This window comes from Calypte anna, chromosome 1, assembly GCF_003957555.1.
Source record: "Calypte anna isolate BGI_N300 chromosome 1, bCalAnn1_v1.p, whole genome shotgun sequence".
Taxonomy (NCBI): Eukaryota; Metazoa; Chordata; class Aves; order Apodiformes; family Trochilidae; genus Calypte; species Calypte anna.
Window position 1 is genome coordinate 185,044,635 of NC_044244.1, and position 20,747 is coordinate 185,065,381.

General features: G+C 38.4%; 1 protein-coding gene across 1 annotated transcript in view; it reads right to left on the bottom strand.

Moving 5' to 3' along the window:
* Positions 1-14,518: 14,518 nt before the first annotated feature.
* The window catches only part of CNTN5 (contactin 5), a 310,996-nt gene continuing 304,767 nt past the window's right edge, over positions 14,519-20,747 (bottom strand). Inside the window, exons 19-22 of the mRNA XM_030449461.1 lie at positions 19,164-19,350; positions 18,605-18,717; positions 16,547-16,715; positions 14,519-15,366 (exon numbers count right to left, since the gene is read on the bottom strand). Coding sequence (XP_030305321.1) covers positions 15,263-15,366; positions 16,547-16,715; positions 18,605-18,717; positions 19,164-19,350 — 573 coding nt within the window. The 3' untranslated portion in view covers positions 14,519-15,262. The remainder of the gene's footprint in view (positions 15,367-16,546; positions 16,716-18,604; positions 18,718-19,163; positions 19,351-20,747) is intronic.

Below are 20,747 nucleotides of genomic sequence, written 5' to 3' on the forward strand. Positions count from 1 at the left end.
CCTAAGCCATACTGTGGCCACAGCTCCAAAACCAAACTACAAAAAATGCCCAGCACTGTTTTTACAAGTATGAAATATCTGATAGCAGAAAGGAGAGGAGAAGTCACCTTCCCAATTAGGCAAGAAGCTATTCTAACACATAATGAGGGCCATCTCTTGGAAAAAGAGCACTGGTAATATAATCTAAACAGTTGAGCTTCTTTTACACATTAGTGATAACTTTGATGTTAAAGGACAGAATGATCTTCACCTTCTCTTGCAATTTATAAAGATTTCCATTTGACTGAATAGGTCATCTGTTAGTCTTTTCATTTGTCCTCTGTTATCTTCACACGCTTTGAAAAAAAACATCATTCTAATTGCATTGTTGGCTCTCAAAGATCCTTCTGCTAACCCAAATGACCACTCTGTCACTACTTGAGCCTTGTCTTGGTTTAAAACTGCTACATTTTGCCAATGATTTTCTTATGGACCACAATGCATCTTTTAATTTCATTATAACAGGTGTCTGGAACGCAATCTAACTTTAAAATACGATCATTATTTAATCTATTATACTTTGAGCTGTAAATTAACCATAAGTTTTCAAGAGGTGTTTTTGAAAAAACTTGTATGTGTACTAAATTGAATTAAAATATTATTAACATGAAAAGCAATTGCAGAAGACATGAAATGAAAGATTTGAATAAGCATAAAGCTATGGAAGTAAAAAACTGAAAAATGTCTGACTGCACGTCTAAACTAAACAACATGAGACTGGCATGACTCATTTCAAGGCATCTAGGATCTAATGAGCACAAGGTTCTCAGGTGAATATTAACAATTCATTAATACTTGTGGGAATGAATAAATGTCCACTATACTTTTAATTTAAAACTCTCAAACTGCATTACAAAGGAACACTTCCTCTTTTGCATCTGATTCTGAACATGGAAGTGGTTACTCCAGGGGAAGAAATAAATTCTTCATGTGATACTCATTTAGAAATAGAGAGCTAGACCAACCCAGCATGATTTTCTGATTGCAATCTCATGTGCTTTATACAGTAAATATAATTTCTGCACTCCATACCTTCTCCGTGTGCCACCAGAATTTGATGTTACAGAAAGCTGTACATTCAAAGCAGAGGTGGAAAGGTACCAAAAGGCCAGAAAAGAAATCCTAGTGTATTTAATTTCCAGGCTTCTGCTTTAAGCAAAATAATTTTTTTCTCATCATCACAGGTAACTCCCTTCGCTCTCTTGAATGTCCCAGCAATAAAACAAAGAAGTAGAGCTTCAGTAATTATGAAAGAGGATTTATTTATTTATTTATTTTAATGGGATTTAACTTCACCCTAATATGAAAAAACAGCAAAAATTTCCTCCTGATTTGATTTTATATGCTCGAAACATGTTTGCTGCTACCTCTGCATCAGAAGTCTTTGCAACCAATTACAGCATACATAGCAGTGATCTTTGCAAGGTCAGTGTGAAAGATGTTCTATGAATAAGACAGATAATTTAAAATTTTCTTCTGCATGAAAAATAATCTCTTGTTCAAAACAGGTTCATTGTTACATAGATTTGGGGCTTCAAAACTTTATAGAACACACTGATATTTCCTTTTAAGTAGAGCTATTTTTCAGGTTAATAACACACTGCAGTTATACACAAATCACAGCTGATTTAATATTTCACTTTTCTGGTACAACTGTCTCTCTTTACCTGGAATGCACTTATAATAGGTATTCTTATAAATGATGCTGAGTATATTGCCTTATAAATTTTGTCACATACAGCTAAATCATTAATATTTTACAAGGATTATACCATTAAAAACATACTTTCATGGAATGAAAAGGTTATGAAAATGAAATGTCACACACTATGATTTTGCCTTAAAGATCCTAGTCATTTACACAGTATTCTAGAATGGTAGTATAAAAGAGAAGTGTCTTTCTTTTTGCTAGATTTCATTCCAGAGCCAGAGTTTCACATTTCATGCAGCATGTTATGTATGCAAATCACTTGGAAAAGGTCACCATCTATCCTAGTCACTTCTTATTTAATTAGGCACTGTGATATCATGCATTAAGCAATGCTGTCTTAAAAGAATTCAAAGAGAGTTAAGAAACCTTAATGAAAATGTCAACTGATATTTACTCAGATACATCAGAAACATGCACATGCTTGCATGTGTGCTTGACAAGGAATGCAAATTGTCTGTACAACCCTTAGATGACAGAAAAAGGAGGTTTAAAGTCCCTTCTTTGCTGTTGTACTATAGGGGGGAACCCTTGGGATTAATATCAGATACTACAATACTGAATGGAAAACTTTTAGCTAGAATAACTTGGAAAATGCAGTGGTAGATATGCCCAGTTTGAAACTGAGTGCCAGAGAGAAGTGTGGGTCTGAAGGTGAGACTTGCCACCATTATTACAGACTATTGGAGCCAAGAATTCATTTCACCTTAAAATTTCAGTCAATGAGTGCTATAAAAGCTACAGGATCATACAAGCTAAGGACAAAAGAGGCCAAAACTATTTTAGACTCTACACTTTGGAAAAATTGTTTGACCTGAAACATGTTGAATTATTTAGAAAACTTCCTAAAACACTTTTGCAAAGTGTGAAAAGAAATGGATGCCTTTTTTTTTTTCCAGTGGAAAATTACTGTGGTGGTTTGGGCCAAGCTGGTAACCACCAGGTGTCCCCTCACTCACCCCATGCCCCTCTGTGGGATGGGGAGGAGAAAATTGAGCTAAAGGCTCCTGAATTGAGATCAGGACAGGGAGGGTTCACCCAACAGTTATGATTATGAGCAAAATAAACTCTACTTGGGGAAAAAAAAAAATCAGTTTATCACCAATCAAATCAGAGAAGGAAAAACCAAACCAAACCAAACCTAAAACCCAGCAAAACTAGATCTCAAATACCTTTCCAACAAATACCTTTTTCAAATACTTTTCCAACACCCCTCCCTTCTTCTGAAGCCCAAATTATTTCAATCTGGATTGAAGTAATTCCCCAAGCTGTACAGGGGAGACATGGTCTCAGGTTTATGGTCAATCAGTCGCACACTGTTTTGCCACTCCTTGCTTTATAGATTTCTCTCACTCAGATGTGGGGTCCCTCTCATGGGAGAAATTCCTTCATGAACCCCTCTGATGTGAATCCCTTCCAGAAGGTGCAGTCCCTCAGGAACAGACTGCTCCAGCCTGGGCTGCACACAGATCCATGGCCTCCTTCAGGAACAATCACCTCCCCTGGAGAGGGGTTCTCCTCAGCTGTAGATCCATATCTGCTTCACTGTCATCTTTTACAGGCTACAGGTCCACATTTGCCACACTGTGGTCCTTCAGGGACTGGTCCACCTTGCTCCTCCACGGACTGCAGGGGACAGCTGCCATTTCACCACAGGTTGCAGGGGAACCTCTGCTCACCTCTGACACCTCCCTCTTTCATTACTGACCTGGGTATCTCTGCTCTGGCATTGCTCCCACTTCACCTTCTCTTCTGCCTTGCAGGTCCTACCCCAGTGTAATTGTCCTCTTCTTGTATTTATTACTCCCAGAGGCACATCCACCTTTGCTGGTGGGCTCAGCCTTGGCCAGAGGTTGGGCCAGAATTGGAGCCAGGAAAGCTTCCAGCAGCTTCTCATAGGCAGTAGCACTGTGGCCGCTCCCCTGCTACCAAAACCTTGCCACAATGACCCAAAGTAATTATATTTCTTTGAACTGTGGACAAGATTTTTTTAAAAATGTTGGGTTTTATCCTCATCTGTGTGGGCATGAGACTGTCAGCCTTATGTGATGTTGCAACACAGTTTGTTTTTTAATATAATTTCAAGTATTTATTGGTATTGCAAGGCCACTTTGGAAGAACTTTTTATGACTGATTGATATAACTGTTGGAAGAAATGTTCAGACATGTAATCTTTTTCATGGCTTTGTCCTTGCTACACTGACTTCCCATTAAGGTTACTATCCAACTGTTGGAATCTTCCTCTCTTCAGGTATAATTAACTCTTTTCCATCTCTGCGTCTGCTGAGTTCCTTATAAGTGTTCAAGTCAAGCAGTATCATCTAGGTAAATGAGTAAAACTGTAGAATCAATTTTAAACTTAAAACTGGCCCAAATGCTTTGTAGATTTAGCTCCTTAACATACACTGACATTTTAAATGTAAAGAATATTTTCATGTATACACAGAGAGGTTTTCTTTATCCAGTGGCAGCTTTTTGCTGTAATAAATACTGATACACAGAATCACAGAGATTTCCAGAATTGTCACAGTTGGAAAAGACCTCTAATATCACTGCATCCAACTGTCAGTATTCCCCCTTCCATTAAAAAAAAAAATATATATGTATCCATATCACCCACTAGAGCATGTCCTGAAGTGCATCATCTATAAATATATATAATATATATATATATATGCCTCATCTATAAATATATAAATACCTCCAGAGATGGTAACTCAACCACCTCCCTGGCTAGCTCTGCTCGAGAGCCTCCTCTTCTCCAAACTAAACATTCCCAGTTCCCTCAACCTCTCCTCATAGGGCTTGTGAGGAGTGGTGTAACATCTCTCTTTGCATGTCTGAATAATGTATGCATATATGATCATCAAAGGATGCACATAGACCATTCTGAGATATTTAGTGGATAGTTCAGGCAACACATCTGAAGCTATATTCCATGGTTTTGATGAAGGGAAATCCTTTGATATATATCAGTTATGTAAACTGAACTCTTCAAAATAGGTTCAGTATTCACAAACTTTTGAAGCTCACCTCCATGGTGTATTTTGGGGTGGGGTGGGCATTTTTATTCCAAAGCAAATCATGCAAGGCTCTGCAGGAGCTATACAGCTAAAATGGAACCAGGTGCTCCTCAGCAGATGCTGAGGTTAATAGTATTGAGAGTCAGAAGGAAGGTCAGGGCTATGTTTTCTGTCAATTCACAATTACTGGTGACTGAAGAAGTCTTGGCCCTTCAAGCACGGAAGAGGCCATAAGCAGAGAGAGCCTTTTATTGGTATCTCATTCCTGTGATCAACAGTTTAGAGTGAGGTGTACAGGCAACAAAGGAAGAAGAACTGGCATGCAGGACCCCTGGGAATCCTGTACATCTTCCAATAATATTTAATAGTGGAAGAATGGCCAAGAAATATTTCAAAATCACCAGACAGACAGGGAATTTAAGTTAGTTTCCTCTTTACTGTTTCTTTTGGGTTTTTTTTTGTTGGTTTGTGTGGCTTTTTTTCTCCTAGATGGTATTATACTAGCTAGGTGAGTAGCTAGTAAAATAATCTCACTTTCTTAGATTTAAAATTATGTGCTTGGGAAAAATGTTTGTTTGTTTGATTGATTTTAAGGTTTCTTTTACTATACTTTCCTGCATTCATTTTTTGACTCTTGTTACCACCATATTTGTGATCAGTGAGATCTCAGTTTCCTATTTGGGTTCCTTGAATTCACAATTTATATTTACATTTACAAAGCCCAGGTTTTTAAAAGACTGAATGAACGGATTTCATTTATACAACTGCTTCCTTTTAATTTATGGAGTGAGTTGAATATATGAGTTACTCGTTTTTCCTGATCAGTTAATTCACGATTTTTATATTAATTTATATAAATAGCATCTATAATAGAATCATAGAATATCTAGAGTTGGAAGGGACCTTAAAAATCATCTAGTTCTAACTCCCTGCATGGACAGGGACACTTCTCACTATACAAGGTTGCTCAAGGCACCATCCGACCTGGCCTTGAACACTTGCAGAGAGGGAGCAGCCACAACTTCCTTGGACAACTTGTTCCAGAGTCTCACCAGCCCCACAGGAAATATTATTTTCCTAGTGTCTAACCTGAATCTCCCCTCTTCATGTATGAAAATATTGCCCCTTTTCCTCTCACTACACACCCCTGCAAAAAGCCCTATCCCAGCTTCCTTGTAGTCCTGCTTCAGATATTGGAAAACTGATATAAGGTCACCTTGGAGCCTCTTCTTCTCCAGGGCTTCTCAACCCCAACTCCTTTAGCCTGTCTTCAAAGGGGAGGTACTCCAGTCCTTTGATAATTTTTGTGTCTCGCCTCTGGACATGCTCCAGGAGCTCTGTGTCCTTCTTGTGTTGGGGACTCCAGAATCGGACACAGTAATCCAGGTGGGGTCTCAAAGAGCAGAGGAGATGGGGGAGGGGGGAGGCAGGGAATCACCTCCCTCAACCAGCTGTCTGCTTCTTTTGATGCAGCCCAGGACTCGCTTGGCTTTTTGGGTTGCATGCACACAATGGTGGCTCATGGTGAACTCCTTTTCCACCATCAGCCCAAAGTCCTTTTCCTCTGGGCTGTCCTCAATCCTTTCTCCTTCCAACATGTATCCATGCATGGGATTTCCTTGACCCAAGTGCAAAACCTTACCTTTAGCCTTGCTGAACTTCATGCAGTTTGCACAAGCCCGCTTCTCAAGCCCGTAAAGGTCCCTCTGGATGTCATCCCTTCCTCCCCTCCAGTGTGTTACTTCACCACACAGTTCGGTGTCATCAGCAAACTTGGTAAGGGTGCATTTAATTCCACTGCTCATGTTGACAAAGATGTCAAGTTTTGCAAGTTGATATTTTTGTATTTACAAGTCAACTCTTTAGAGCTGAAGTGAACCCAAACAGATGCAAGAGGGGAAAAACATTATGTGCATCTTTATTGACTCACTCTGAGATGGTGACCCAAGATCCTGCAGTCCAGGAGGAACTTTACCCACAGTTTTCTCCATACTGTGACAGGCACAGAAGCCTCCTGCAAAGCCTCACAGATTTATATTGTATCTGAAGAAGATTGTGTCTGGTATTGAAGATGACAATATGTTAAAAACATGGATCAGTATACAAAAGCACAGCCTAAATTGGAAATGAATGAAAGGAATTTATAAGAGTAGCTAAATTACTCACTTTTCAAAATCTGTGCTCTGTTAGAAGATTGTCAAATGGCCTTAAGTGTTCAAAATACCATTCACTTTTTAAAGAAAGGGATCATCTGAGGTATTTAATTTTTGTGTGTCTCTACAGCCTAGATAGTTGAAGTATATAATGGCTCTAAAAACTTTTGGAGGAGAGCACACAGCCTTCAAAGTCATTAGGTTGCTTAATTGTGAGTCAGCAACAGCTTTACTGAGACTGGTTTAGCTCATGTATCATGCTTGGAGCATCTGGGACCACTAAAAATAAATTTATGTTCTTTAAATGGAATGAGCCAAACATACATTTTATGTGAAAACACCCACAACACTGTGAAAAAGATGATTAGTTTTCTTAGAAACAGAAATGTAAAAGTTTAAAATGAAAATGTCAGTTATCAGATCTAGAAAGATGTCTTCCTATTTAAATAATGTGGTAGACCAATGCAAAGCACACTGAGACTTGTATCTATCCTTAAAGTGCTAGTGAGTCCTGAATGCCAAATAGCTTCCCAGGAGTCACGTTATGCTAATCACTGTGGCAATCAGTTATTTATCATTCTTGCAGACATATATTTTCCATTTACGCTAATAGGGTGGTTGATTGGATTTTGTTCATTAAATGGGCAGAGTCAAAACTTGTAGAAACTGCTGCTCAAGTTAATTAGTGAGAGTGTGTATTCAGAAACAGGAAGCTAAGTTTTAAAATTATAACCTACATCAATCAGGCATCTTTTCTACATTATACCAAAATCATTCCACTCAGTGTATTCAGCATAAAAGAGAAAGTAAAAAGGCTGCATTTTCATTTTCCCGCTTCTCTGATGATCTGGCAGTAAGTGTGATATTGTTACTCATAAAACAGTAAGAACAGATATTTACCTTTGCTCTGCTCTTTTACTTAAAAATCTTCCTGACACTGTGCCTAGCTTAAGAGATGGTGCAGGGGTAGGAAGATCCTTAGTATAGTTTTGTTTTCTTTTCCACTCTTTAGTAAATAGTTATTAGCAGGTAACAAAGATGGCCTGCAGGCACTACAATGAGGTTACAACTGAAGAAGTAATACTTTAAGCAATAACAATAAGTAATTAAAGTCACTCAGTGGTGGAAATGCTGGACTTGGTGTCTGGAGACCTAGTTTCAACTCCTACATTTTATGTTCATGAGTGAGGGGTGGTTTCATGATCCTGGGTATGTCTTTAAGTTTCCTCTGCATGTTTGTGAGTGTCCCTTTGTTAAATAGAGGAAGACTTTTTTCTTCTACCACAAATGGTTTAAACATCCAGCTAAGGATTTCAGTGGTCACAGACACCTTTTTTTTCTCACTTGCTTCATGTGTCTGGGAGTAGACTGGTTGCTCTGGGAACAGGGAGAATTTTGAAGTAGAATTTTTCAGTACTGGAACTTTTTGTGTAAATAATTCAATGCTCATTGGACAGATAAAGCAGGATCTTTAAATTTTACAGCACTTGGTTTCCACATTTTCCAAACCAGAAGAGGAGGTTTCATAGAACCATAGAATTTTCAGGGCTGGAAGATCATCTAGTTCCAACCCCCCTGCCATGGGCAGGGACACCTCCCACTATGTCAGTTTACTCAGAGCTCTCTCCAGCCTGGCCTTAAAAACTTCCAGGGATGGGACTTCCACCACCTCTCTGGGAAACCTGTTCTAGTGTCTCACCACCCTTATGGTGAAGAACTTCTTCCCAATAGCTTAAATCTACCCTCCTCTAGTTTGAATCCATTCCCCCTGGTCCTATCATTACCTGAAACCTAAAAGGTCCCTCACCAGCTTTCTTGTAGGCCCCTTCAGATACTGGAAGTTCTCCAGACTGAATAACCCTGACTCTCTCAGTCTGTCTTCACAGGAGAGGTGCTCCAGCCCTCTGGTCATCCTTGTGGCCCTTCTCTGGACACACTCCAGCGCATCCATGTCCCTCTTGTAAAAGGGGCTCCAGAACTGGACACAGTACTCCAGGTGGGGTCTCACGAGAGCAGAGTAGAGGGGGAGAATCACCTGCCTCAACCTGCTGACCACGCTTCTCTTGATGCAGCCCAGGATATGATTGGCTTTCTGGGTTGCAAGTGTACACTGATGGCTCATATTGAACTTCTCATCCACCAGCACCCCCAAGTCCTTTTCCTCAGGGCTGGTCTCAACCCAGTCACTGCCCAGCCTATATCAGTGCTTGGGATTGCCTCGACCCAGATGCAGGACCTTGCACTTGGTCTTGTTGAGCTTCATGAGGTTGGCATGGGCCCACCTCTCCAGCCTGTCAAGGTCCCTCTGGATGTCATCCCTTCCCCCAGTGTGTCAGCTGCACCACACAGCTTGGTGTCATCAGCAAACTTGCTGAAGGTGGTTTGGAGGTCAGTCTTGCACAGATCATTTCAGTACTTCATCCACTGCACAGGAGAGAACAATGGGACAGAAATTTGGGTTTTGACAGCTTCTTATCCATTGCCCATGTGTCTCCAAACTGAGTCCTACTCCTTTTAACCTCTTCCCAGGCAGCAGATGTTTTAAATGATATACTTCACCTTTTTAGTTGTCTTTTTCTTTCCTATTTCTGTTATGTCCTTATTGATCTGTGGAGACCTCAAGTGATCACAGTAGCAGTGCTGTGATAAAAACCAAGTTTTGTCTTGCAAAGAAGTGTTGTTCCCTCATGCTCTCAATAACCTTCTTGGTGATATCCAACTTTTACCACTTTCCTGTGCTACACCTGCCAGTTCCACACTCAGTGTGATGTACGCATAGTTTAGACTGTCTTCACTACACATTTATTTGCATTGAAATACATTTGCTGCCTTTTTCCTCATTCTGTTTTGTGCAGCCTTTCTGCAGTGCTTCAACATTATTTTTTAAGTGCTTCAGCCATCTAATTACATGAAATATCTTAGTATCATCATAATTTCTGAGATTTAGGTGACCAAAGGAGATATAAAACGAGCAGACATTTCTCATCTAACTTCCGAGCTCTCTAAAATTGGCAACGTTAACCACAAAACATACAGAAATTTTGTTTCTACATTTTCCTGGCTGGCAGTACTTCTGTATAGCATCTTGCTAAGAGCCTTCTGGAAAGTTGTTATGATGCTATACATCCTACTCTACTGAAATTAAGCAAATTAATGTGGGAGTGCAGGGGAACAAATTCTCCTTTTCCCTCCCACCCCCCTTTCCCCTCCATCATCTGGATGGAGAGTGTTACATGAGTCACATAGTTTCTTTTTGGCTTTGGCTTGTTTGCTGGTCTATATAAGAAGACCTACTGGCATTTGGGTCTTTTTTTCCCGCATATTTCTCTCATTTCTTTTAGATGTTTGAAGTATCCTGTCAGCTGTGCTCTTTGACTAGAAGTAAGGAAGAGTACAGCAGCCACTGAAGAGCACAAACACCTCATTGCCTCATTGTAGTTCATGAAGGTAAATTATTTGCTTGGTAGAGGGAAGAGTGGTGGGAGTAGTTATTCACTGAGCAAGCAGAGTATGTTTGCCAATATGCTGTCACACCAAGGTTTAAGGTGCTGAAGGACTTTCAGTGTCATACTTGTAATTAAGAATCTTTCAAGAAATTTTTAGGTCTAATAAAAAATCATCCAAAAGGAAAGACTCTATCATTCTGCAAGCAAACTGCAGGTGTCTAGCAATTTTTAAGCCATTTATGATCTAGAAATCAGATAACATTTCATTCATTCAGCAAACTGCCAGCTTTTTCTCCTGCATTTAATAGACAGAGTTTTTGTGGAGAGCGTTAAAGATCTATATTTTCTTTTATGGGTACTCTGGGTACTCAAAAGCTTTTCTTTGAGCAGTTTTAATGAGAAAGATAGCAATACAACACAATGGTAACTTAGATTAGTTTTCTAGGTAATCTATAGCAATCATTTTCAGATGGAGAAAAATACTTCCTCTCTTGTACATTTGGAAGGGAAAAGGCTTACCCTTGTTGGAAGGAAAACAATGCTAGGTCAAAAGGCTGGGTGAACTCCAAGTCAACCTCATGGAAAAGCATGCCTCTAGATTTCCTCCCCTCTTTTTCTCTTCTGTCCACACAGAGCAGGAGAAAGAAGTGTCTGCACAGGGTGCATACACTTTTAGGTTGGGTGAAGTGTTAATTTTTCATCTTTGCAACAAGGGGCAGGAGAGACATTCAGTGTACTTTGGATAGTTTCTTTTTTTTCCTAATAGAACTTAAAATAGATATAGTATAACCAGAAAACATCAAGAATTTACTTTTGAATCTTCTCCATGTTAGAAAAGAACATCAGGCTTAAGCATTACCTCCACTGATCATCTGACAGTCCATGTATTATAGATTAATGCTCACAGCAGAATGCACATTCATTTTTCTTACTGAAAGCACATATGCAACTTCCTAATTTCAAGGCCTGTAATTTTGGAAGCAGCCTGTGTGTGTTGGCATGCTCAGGGAAGCTGTTTGTAATAGCCTAAAGCAAGCTAATCTATTGTATTAAAACACTGTTCATTTTCTGTTGTCCCTAACATTGTTTTGCTCAAGAGCATAGGAAGTAATTATGAAGGAAAATGTCTTTTTTCTTCGGAGGACCTGGGACGATGGCTGTTAAAGGGCAAGAGTGGGATGCAGTTTGGTGTAAGTTCTGATAGGATATGGATTTTCAATATGCACAGTTCTCCATGTCAGCAAAAACAAGTCATTACAGTTTTCTGTGAGATTCATAAAGTTAATGGAAGTCCTGATGTGCTATTCAAGCCAAACCCATTTTGTAACTGAAGTCTCAGTTTAAGTGGTGACTGTGGCAATCTCTTTTTATTTCCAAATTGAGCTTTTTGACTTTCTACTCAGATGCAAAGTGATTTATCCCCATAAGTATGCATTTCATAAAGAAGCCATTTGGGATTATTAAAAACTCAAATAAATTATGAAAAAAGAAAAATATTTTCTACAGCTGGGTCATCCATTATTTCATTTTTTTGTTCAAAGACACATGTATATTTATGTACAATTTTTTGTTGCGATTTATCACAGAAAGTATTTCAAGTTGAAGGCAAAGCAACTAAACTTTTCAAATGAACATGAAATGGCCTTGCTGTGCTTTTGTGCCTACACAGCCATGGGGTACTCGTGACACTTGAAAGAACATTACACATGTCAGAGAGGTCTTAGAAACTATGCAATACTTCAGTGTATAGAGTATTACTCTTGGTGGCTTGCTTATAAAGCACTTCTTTTCATGATTCTTTTTATAAAAGGCAGAGAACTTTTATCTCTAAAACTAATTTGCAGGCTTATTTTGCAGTTTTTGTTAGGTATAGTTTCATGTTGAGAGTTCCAGCCAACCTGGTTATTTCATTGCAAAATAATATCTACGCAGGGAAACCAACACATACATGAAACTCAAAAGATGCCAAAAACCTGACTTGATTAATGGCTACATTGTCCACATTCACTACTGGAGACTCAGAATTGTCTTCTTGAAAGTCATGTAATTTAAAGGCTGCTGGTGCTGGAATCCTTTAAAATACTTGTTTCACCCTGGCCTCTATGAATGCAATTCAGGATCTGACAGGAGATAAGATAAAAGTCAATAAAAAGAGAATTATTTATTAAAAAGATCTAATGTTACAAGAACAGTACACAGGAACTATTATATTACTGTGTCTTCCACATCATATATATCATTATATATAGCATATATACAGATTGTATACAATATATCTAACATTTCGATATGGGCCATGACAGTATCTATCTTTTGGTCTGCAAAACAAAGATTCTTTCTTATTATTTTTTCCCAAACAGGTCTTATGGCATTATAGAAAAATACAGTCTCCTCAGTGATGCTAGACTGTGCTATTACAATCTTTTACATGAAAAAGGAAAGAGCTCTCTAATGCAACTAAAAAATTATATGGAAACACCTTCTTCTACAAAGTAACAAATAGATAATACATAGGTACTTAAACATTTAAAACGTGTTTATTAATATATATAAGATGCAAAATACATATTCTGTCCATGTTGAATATAAAACATACCCCTTTTTTGTCCCTGCAATGCAACTACATTACCTGATGGTATATTCAATGTTTCTATCTCTATTTTGACACTAGAATTTGAGATACAACTAGATACAGCTCTATCTCCTTATCAGATTTTCATTCTTCTTAAAAAGGAAAGCCATTTATTGTATTCATTAAGTTATTTGATCAAAACGCCACCAACTCTGATTATAATCTTTTTGAATATTCAAATGAGTTGCACTGGAAAGCAACTGTATTAAAAAATAGAGAAAATTATGCTTAATTAATAACAAAATAGCCATTTTACTTTTTGGTTCATCAGTTTAGTCTTGTTTATCTTAACCTTTTGAAAAACAATAGTTTGCTAATGTAATGCTTCTGTTTGACAAATGGCAGCATTTGTTTATTTTCTATGAGTTTGCTCTATCAGCAAGATACATTCCACTTTCATTTCTCTGGCCTCAAAAACACCAGAAACAGAGGTGTAGAAGGTCTCCTCTCTGTATCTACAGTCTAAGCTTGGCCATCCTGCCTTTGTTTTCGTAAGAACATGATGACTAGTAAATTCTAAAACTATTGTTTAGAAAATGAGTAAAAATATTAGTGGATAATATAAAGTTGAGTTGAAACATCTCTTAAAAGTTTTACTGATATAATAGTAATGAAAAAAAATCATAGTCATCAGTCATCTTTTTATCTACTAAGCACTTGATCTATTTTGTGCTTTCTTGGCTACTTACTTTAAAGCAGCTAAGAAAGGACACAGAGTGTACTAGCTTACTGTAATTTTTCTTGTAAGCTGGCAAAATAACATTTTAGATGCAGAACCCATCAATCAAAATAAATTTTCATCAAAACTTTTAGAGGAAGGGAAAGCTAGAAGAACTACGCTGTTAGCATTTGCCTGTTAAACTCTTTTGACTTGATTTTTACCAGGCAAGCAAATGTTCATGCTAGGCATGATTCCTGGACAAAGAGTAATGAAACACCCTCCCTCACGTCACCTTGTACACCAAAACTGTAGAAATACTACATTGGATACACTGGGGATTATTTTGATTCAGGTGCCAATATGCAGAAAGGCCTTCCAATGCAGAATTGCCCAAATTTTCTACCAAGTGAAAATATTTTTGGTGTGGCAAAAAGTGGGGATTCACTGTCCCTACAAGGATAATCTCTAGTGAGCTATAGAAATAAAGCCAGTTAGCTAAATAACTGGAACAGTGCTCAATAACACTTATCCACATTTTTTTTTTATTCAGACACAACAGTCTCCAAAATATATCCTACTGGAGTCTGTATATATGTGACTATTTAAATTCCCAAAAATGTTGATATTTTCTCTGTAAGATGCTTTTCTATATAATTCCACTTGGTTACTAAATATATAAAGCATAGAATGCTACTAAACATGGACCCAGAGTAAAAATACTAAGAACTGAGAAGTGGTTTGAAAATGTAGCTCTATCTCCTTGCATCACTTTATTTGTCCACTTACCATCCTAATGTATGTTATGCCCAGTGGAGTTTTCAGTGTCATATGCATTAAGAATTGATTTTTATTCTGTTATTGAAAATAAATATGTGATTCATTTGATGTTCTGCCATATGGCATTTGAAGAAAACCATACTTATTCCCTTTTAAATTTGTCTTCCATCATTTTACATTTATTGTGCAATAGAATAAATGGCTTGTTTTCTACTCCATTTTACCACTTTCTGAGTCTGCTGTCTAGTATTATACTGACAATTCTTTTTGCTAATTTAATAAATATTCATAGTTTCGGAACAAATTCTCTGTATTTTGCAGTGGGCTGTGTGTCTAAGCTATATTTTTCTCTTCAGCTGGAACAGCCAGGCATAGGGGATGCAAGAAAAGTGTGCAACAAAGCTCTACCAAACTTTGTTCTATACTTAAAATAGATTTTTTTTCCAAACCAAACAGATGTACTTTACTAGACACCACTGTTTAAACATCTAATGATACATGACTGGGGTCACCAAAATTGAACATCTTAAAAAAGTAAGCTACGTTTTGACATAAATTACATTTCCTTACAAAAGTTTATTACATACAATCTGCATATTTTTGGGCCAAGAACTGTCCCCTCCCCAGAGGACTTTTAAAAAAAATGGAGAGAAAAAAACCTGATGAATTATTAACTGTGTCTCCACTAAGTGAACCACAGACATTTCTATGGATCTTTAAGCATTAGCTTGGGTTTGCAGTTTCTCCACGGATGTAAAACTTCTTCCCTTGGTGTCATCAAGTTAAAGCAAACAAATAACAACAACAACAAAGTCTGCAGTCTTCACCATGAGATCGAAGGAACTATCAATGTCAAAAGCAATGTTACAGAGGACGAGGAGGTGGCCAACACATGTAAGGTGGATTGAGCACTTGTTACTTTCCCTCCTGAAATGAAAAACAAAGTAATTAAGGAAAAAATAGTGCACTACTAAACTTTGCCCAAAATTTGTATTCCATTATGCTCAGCAGATGTCTCTTAGGCAATGTGTGTGCAATCACAAAGTAGGCTCCGTAAGCAGGTATGAGTTGGGGAAGGAAGTTGGGGATTTTATGATACCTACAGAAATCATATCTATCTATTTTATGATATCTGCAGAAATCCACATGCTGGATCCTGATACTAAGTCTGCAAATGATTAGGAAATTCCAAAAGGTTATGTTGTTTTATGCCTTAATCCTCAAAAAGAATTAAGCTGCAGAAGATGCCCTGATTCACAATCACAAATATTCTTCCTGAAACAAGGAATGAAAGCTGGACCTTAATGTTGGTGTTTGTTCAGAGGAAAAAATGTTTTTTTGCCTAGAAGCCCTGTGATGTTTTTAGATTACAGCAGTTCCTTAAAAAGCTGTGCTAAGGGAAATATGTAATAGGCTGGCAGTGGCAACAGGTTACAGGACAGGAACCGAGCAAGACTGGGTTTCTTTGGACTATGATTGTCCTGGATGGAACTGATCTGTTGTGTTTAGTCTAATAGAACATATCCAGTTAAAGGGAATGAAAGATTTTTTTGTCTTAGAGTTATGTCTCAACAGATACATGAAACAAATATTCCATGGAGTTGAGGTTCATGTCTTCTGCATTCATCGTAGTTTATGACTTGTTTGGAGCTGAAATTATAGATCTAGATAGAGGTTTCAGGTTAACAACTTCTGGAAAGTACTCCTTAAGGACTAAAAATGCAACATTTAAGAGAATATAAAAGTTTTATCAGAAAGAATTAAGATGTCTTGTGTTCAAGCAAAAATTGGTATTTTCTGGTTGTTCATACTACTAATCTTTTCATCCCTTTCTTACCTGTGTAATATTGTTACCTTGAATGCTTTCAACATATTTTTGTGACTGAGGAAACAGAAGCTGGGCATTATAATTTATGGTAATTAATTTATACTGTAATACATTAATAATTTCAATAATGTGATATCTAATCAACTGCTCTAAGGCAGACCCATACAGAGAATTCCGCTTCCTTAATAGATGCTGTTTAGAGACTGTGTTAGAGAACAGAGCTCTGGCTGGCAGTTCATGATGTTTTGTTTATCCTCCAAGCCCCACATTCAACCTTACCTGAAAAAGATGGAACTCTGATCTGAGGACTTGCAGTCCCATCGCCTCCTTCACTGACTGCACAGACCTCAATGATGTAGACACCAACATCAGGAAGAAGTACCACGGCAGAGGTTTTCTGTGTTTCTATAACTTGACTGTTGCTCTGACCTTCTTGCCTAAATAATACCTGTGGTTAATAAAGCAGATAGTGGTCATAGTGGTAATTCAGGTTATATAGCAGACATTTTGTATAGATAATGCAGGCACTGAAATGTTAACTGTTTAGTTCTTTCATTAAGGATTTCTTGACATTACATGTGAACAGTTACCTGCTTTTACTCTCCTTTCTCCACAACAGCTTCAAAATGTTAGTAGAAAAATGTGATAGGAATTAATGAAGTGAAAGGACAACAAAGTTTAGCAGTAGGTGTTACACTATTTTGTTCTTCAGGCTTTATTTTATGTGCATTTTGGGTTCCATTTGTGCCAAATCCTTATGCCCAAATTCATGTAGATAGTCATGATTTCATCTCAAGAATCCAACTTAAAATGCCCTAAATAATGTCCTGTCATAGTCTGAGTACAAGGAACTGAAGGAGGCTTTCAGACTCTGAGAGGGGCAGAACACAGAGGGGTCTCTTCCCTCCCATTCCCTGCTCATACTCTAGCTCCTCCTCCTCTCTTTCCCCTGCTCCTTCACCTTCACTGCTGTTCCCTGCGCTCCGTTACCCCCAGCTCCCCACCTGCTCCTCAGCATCCACATTCATCAGGTGCTGGGAAGAGCCCTGGAGCCCTCTCCTGAGTCGGCCCTGCTGCAAGGGGCCCTCAGGCACCTGTCCCTGACACCATCTAGATCGGGTTGTGTAGATAGATTTGTAATTTCGTCCCTTATCCCCTGTGTTACTGCCTTTCCCCTGTTCTAGTAGATCTGCTTCCCTTCTAATTTTCTAATTTACAACTTTAAGGCTCATCCTTATTCTCTTCTTATCTTCCCTTTGGAGGGAGAGGGGGTTGGTGGTGGTGGGGGAAGGAGGTGGGGAGGTGAGGGGGTTGGGAGGGGTAATAGAGAATAATTTCGTTCTCTGATTTTTGGTCTGCCCAAACTCCCAAGCCAGGCCGTGTCCGTGGTGTGTTTACCTTAGCTGGCTGAGCCAACAGAGAATAGCTCAGATCTCTCCCTGCATTTTCTGCGAAACTCAGTAAAAGCTATGGCATGAAAGAGGAAAGCAAGTGACTTCAGAGTTCTCTTTTTGGTACTTGCGTGTAAGTTTCTACTCCCAGAGAAAATAGAAAAGGTCAGAGAGGTGTAAAAAAGTAGTCAACTGCACTTTTTCAGACTCTCACCTATTTTGATAAAAGTTAGAGCAGTTTCTGTTTATTCAGAACATTTTACACTTGGTGATGTTTCCTGAGGTATTAGAGGGGATATCACATTGTGATCTATAGAAATTATATATATATATATGAAGTAAACACCAATCGCATAACTCAAAAACATCAAACTAATACTCGTTTTATTTAAAAGTTTGCAGTAAATTCCACTGCTTTTTAGGAATTGTTCTTTAAGAGTTAATACAGATTTCACTCTTTAAAACTTCAAAACTTCAAATGCCAGATGTTAGCATCACTGGTATTGACTGGCATTGACAACATGGTCACAAACCAAACCAAAGTATTTGTGTTTCTTTTCAATATAAATATAACATTTATATCATCTTGAGATTCCTCATTCTCCATATATATAACTCCTACTGCAAAGACACTTAAATCAAAGTGTTAGTAGGAAATTCATTCCAGGCTTATCTTATTAATAGCTACTTCTGAGTCAGATATGATTAACTGATCCCCTGAGATAAAACCTCATCTGGTGGTTGAAAATCACAACACAAAAAATGCTGGGACATTTTGCTTTTTTCAATCTTATTTATTGTTTTTCATGGTGAAAACTGATTGCAGACAGGCTGTATAGCATATTTTACTTACACAGAAAAACAAAAAAGGGAAAAAAAACCCATCAGTGAATAGGAATAATCATTTGGAAGAGAGAAAAGTGAGCAAGAAAGGGGAAGCACTGACCTTGTATCCCATTACATCAGATTCATTAGCTAGTGGTCTGACTGGCTCCCACCCAAGAGACACATGAGAGCCATCCTGTATCCACATAATATTGCTTGGTGCTTGGCTAGGAGCTGAGAAGAAGAAATAAAAAACATTACCTGTAAATATAATTTATATGTAGCTCCTTTAAAATCAAAAGAAAAGTATTTCAGACCTCTATAACCTTTACTGCTGGTTGTGTTGGCAGGCTGCTGACTAGGTGGAATTTTAAAAGATTTTTTTTTTTAATCAGAATTGTCATTTAATGGAATGTGGTGTATTTACTTAGGCCACCCTTTAAACTCCTCAGAGATTACACACTTGAATTATTTTCTGTCCCTTCTCTGTCAAAAATGTGTTGGATTCTACAAAGATAACCTTTGTTATGAATGCAAAGTCATATGCATTCATGTCTAAATAAGGAAACAAAGGCAGAAATCAAAACTAGACAGGATTCCTGATTGTTACACAAGCTTACAAAAAGAAAACCCAAGAGAGCAGAGGTTGTTCCCTGAACAAAGGCACCAAGATAACTTACGGGACTTCTTGGTTGCTGCACGCACAGCAGTGCTGGGTGGTCCATACCCTGCAGCGTTGTACGCCCGCACTGTTAGGTGATATAATGTGTTGCCTTCTAGTCCTGTCAGGAGGATGGATGACTCATTTCCTTCAGTTTTGACCTTTTCTGCTGTTTCCTCCTGCTCCATGTCCTTCCAGTAACCAACCTACCAACAAGTGAACAAATGAAGGATTAATACAGACATGCAGAGAGCACGTGCTTCCAAATACTCATACTTGTTGTCTCGTGGAGGATTTCTTTTGCCATTTCTGCCTTTTGTGTCATCATCAAGACCTTTTAAACACATGGCATTTGCAACTTAACCTCAGGGCCAAGCAATGCTCACCTCTCAAAAATGGTGAGACTGAATATCAAGGAATTACTGAAGCACATTGAATTGCTGTGTACTGTCACAAGCAGTTGTGACTGCAAAATGGAAGAGCAGAGGATGAGCATTGACAGAAAGTCAAAAGTATTTCAGACCATTCAAGGAGAGCACATTCTCTGGTAGGTTACCAGAATATCTACCTGTAGAGAAACATTGTCAACCAGGTGCCTCGAGTTGCCAAAGAGTGGGTGTGAGTCCACCTGTGCCTGATTAGGACAGGCCCCTATCGGGCATGAGCAAGACCAGGGGGCCAATAAAGGTGGGACACACACCCACAGAGGGTAGCCCAGCTCAGCTCACTCTGGTGCGAGGCAATGGAGAGGCCAGCAGCTCGGTGAGCCTCTGGAGCAAGAAAGGCTCTTCCTGCAACATCTACGCTCACTCTGGAAAGCTCTGACAGCGTCAGTTAAGAAGTGTTGAGAGCACTATTCCCTTCCTGGCCCTATGCATCTCAAAGCCACAGATTGTAAGCCACAGAGCCACATCAGTGTAACTAATAGGAAATGAAGAGATGCCAAAGAAAATCTTTCATTCATCTAAAAAATCCTCTCTGAAGAAAAAGAGGAAAGTGGATTCAGTTTCAGTTCTTGGATATAAACACGTTTCTGGTAAATGCAATTTTGATAGTATGTTCGCGCCCTTTCTTTTCAGGCAAAAACTCCTAAATGATGTTTTGTGCTTCTTAATCCATATTTCTGGTGTCTATACTGAGTTTAAGTTCTCAAAGAGTTTAAGTGGAGCTGACCTATGACCTTCACTCATGTCCAAGTATTTGCACAAAATATCTATGCAAAAAGCAGTATTGTCTCCTTTTAATGTATCTTGGTGACCTGCACAAGTAAGGTGATTTTCAATAGGGTCTTATTTTGTCTAACAGATGTTACTGGACTGCCACTCAAAGACTTGTATTCTGCCTGCTGTTATTCATTATGAGACCTGCTTGCATTTATTTCACAGTTTGACTTTTTCTGGGAAATTGGTTATTTCATGATAAGGTATTGATATTATAGCGGGATAAATTTTTCTCCAGAAAACAGGTCATGGGCAAGACAGCACTCTTGTGCATGTATTAAAAAAAAGTGGCAAACCAAAAAATGCAAAATATTCATAGGAAAATAAGACCAATGAATACAATGCTGACCTTTTATTATGGCAGTGGGAGTGCCATTAAAAAA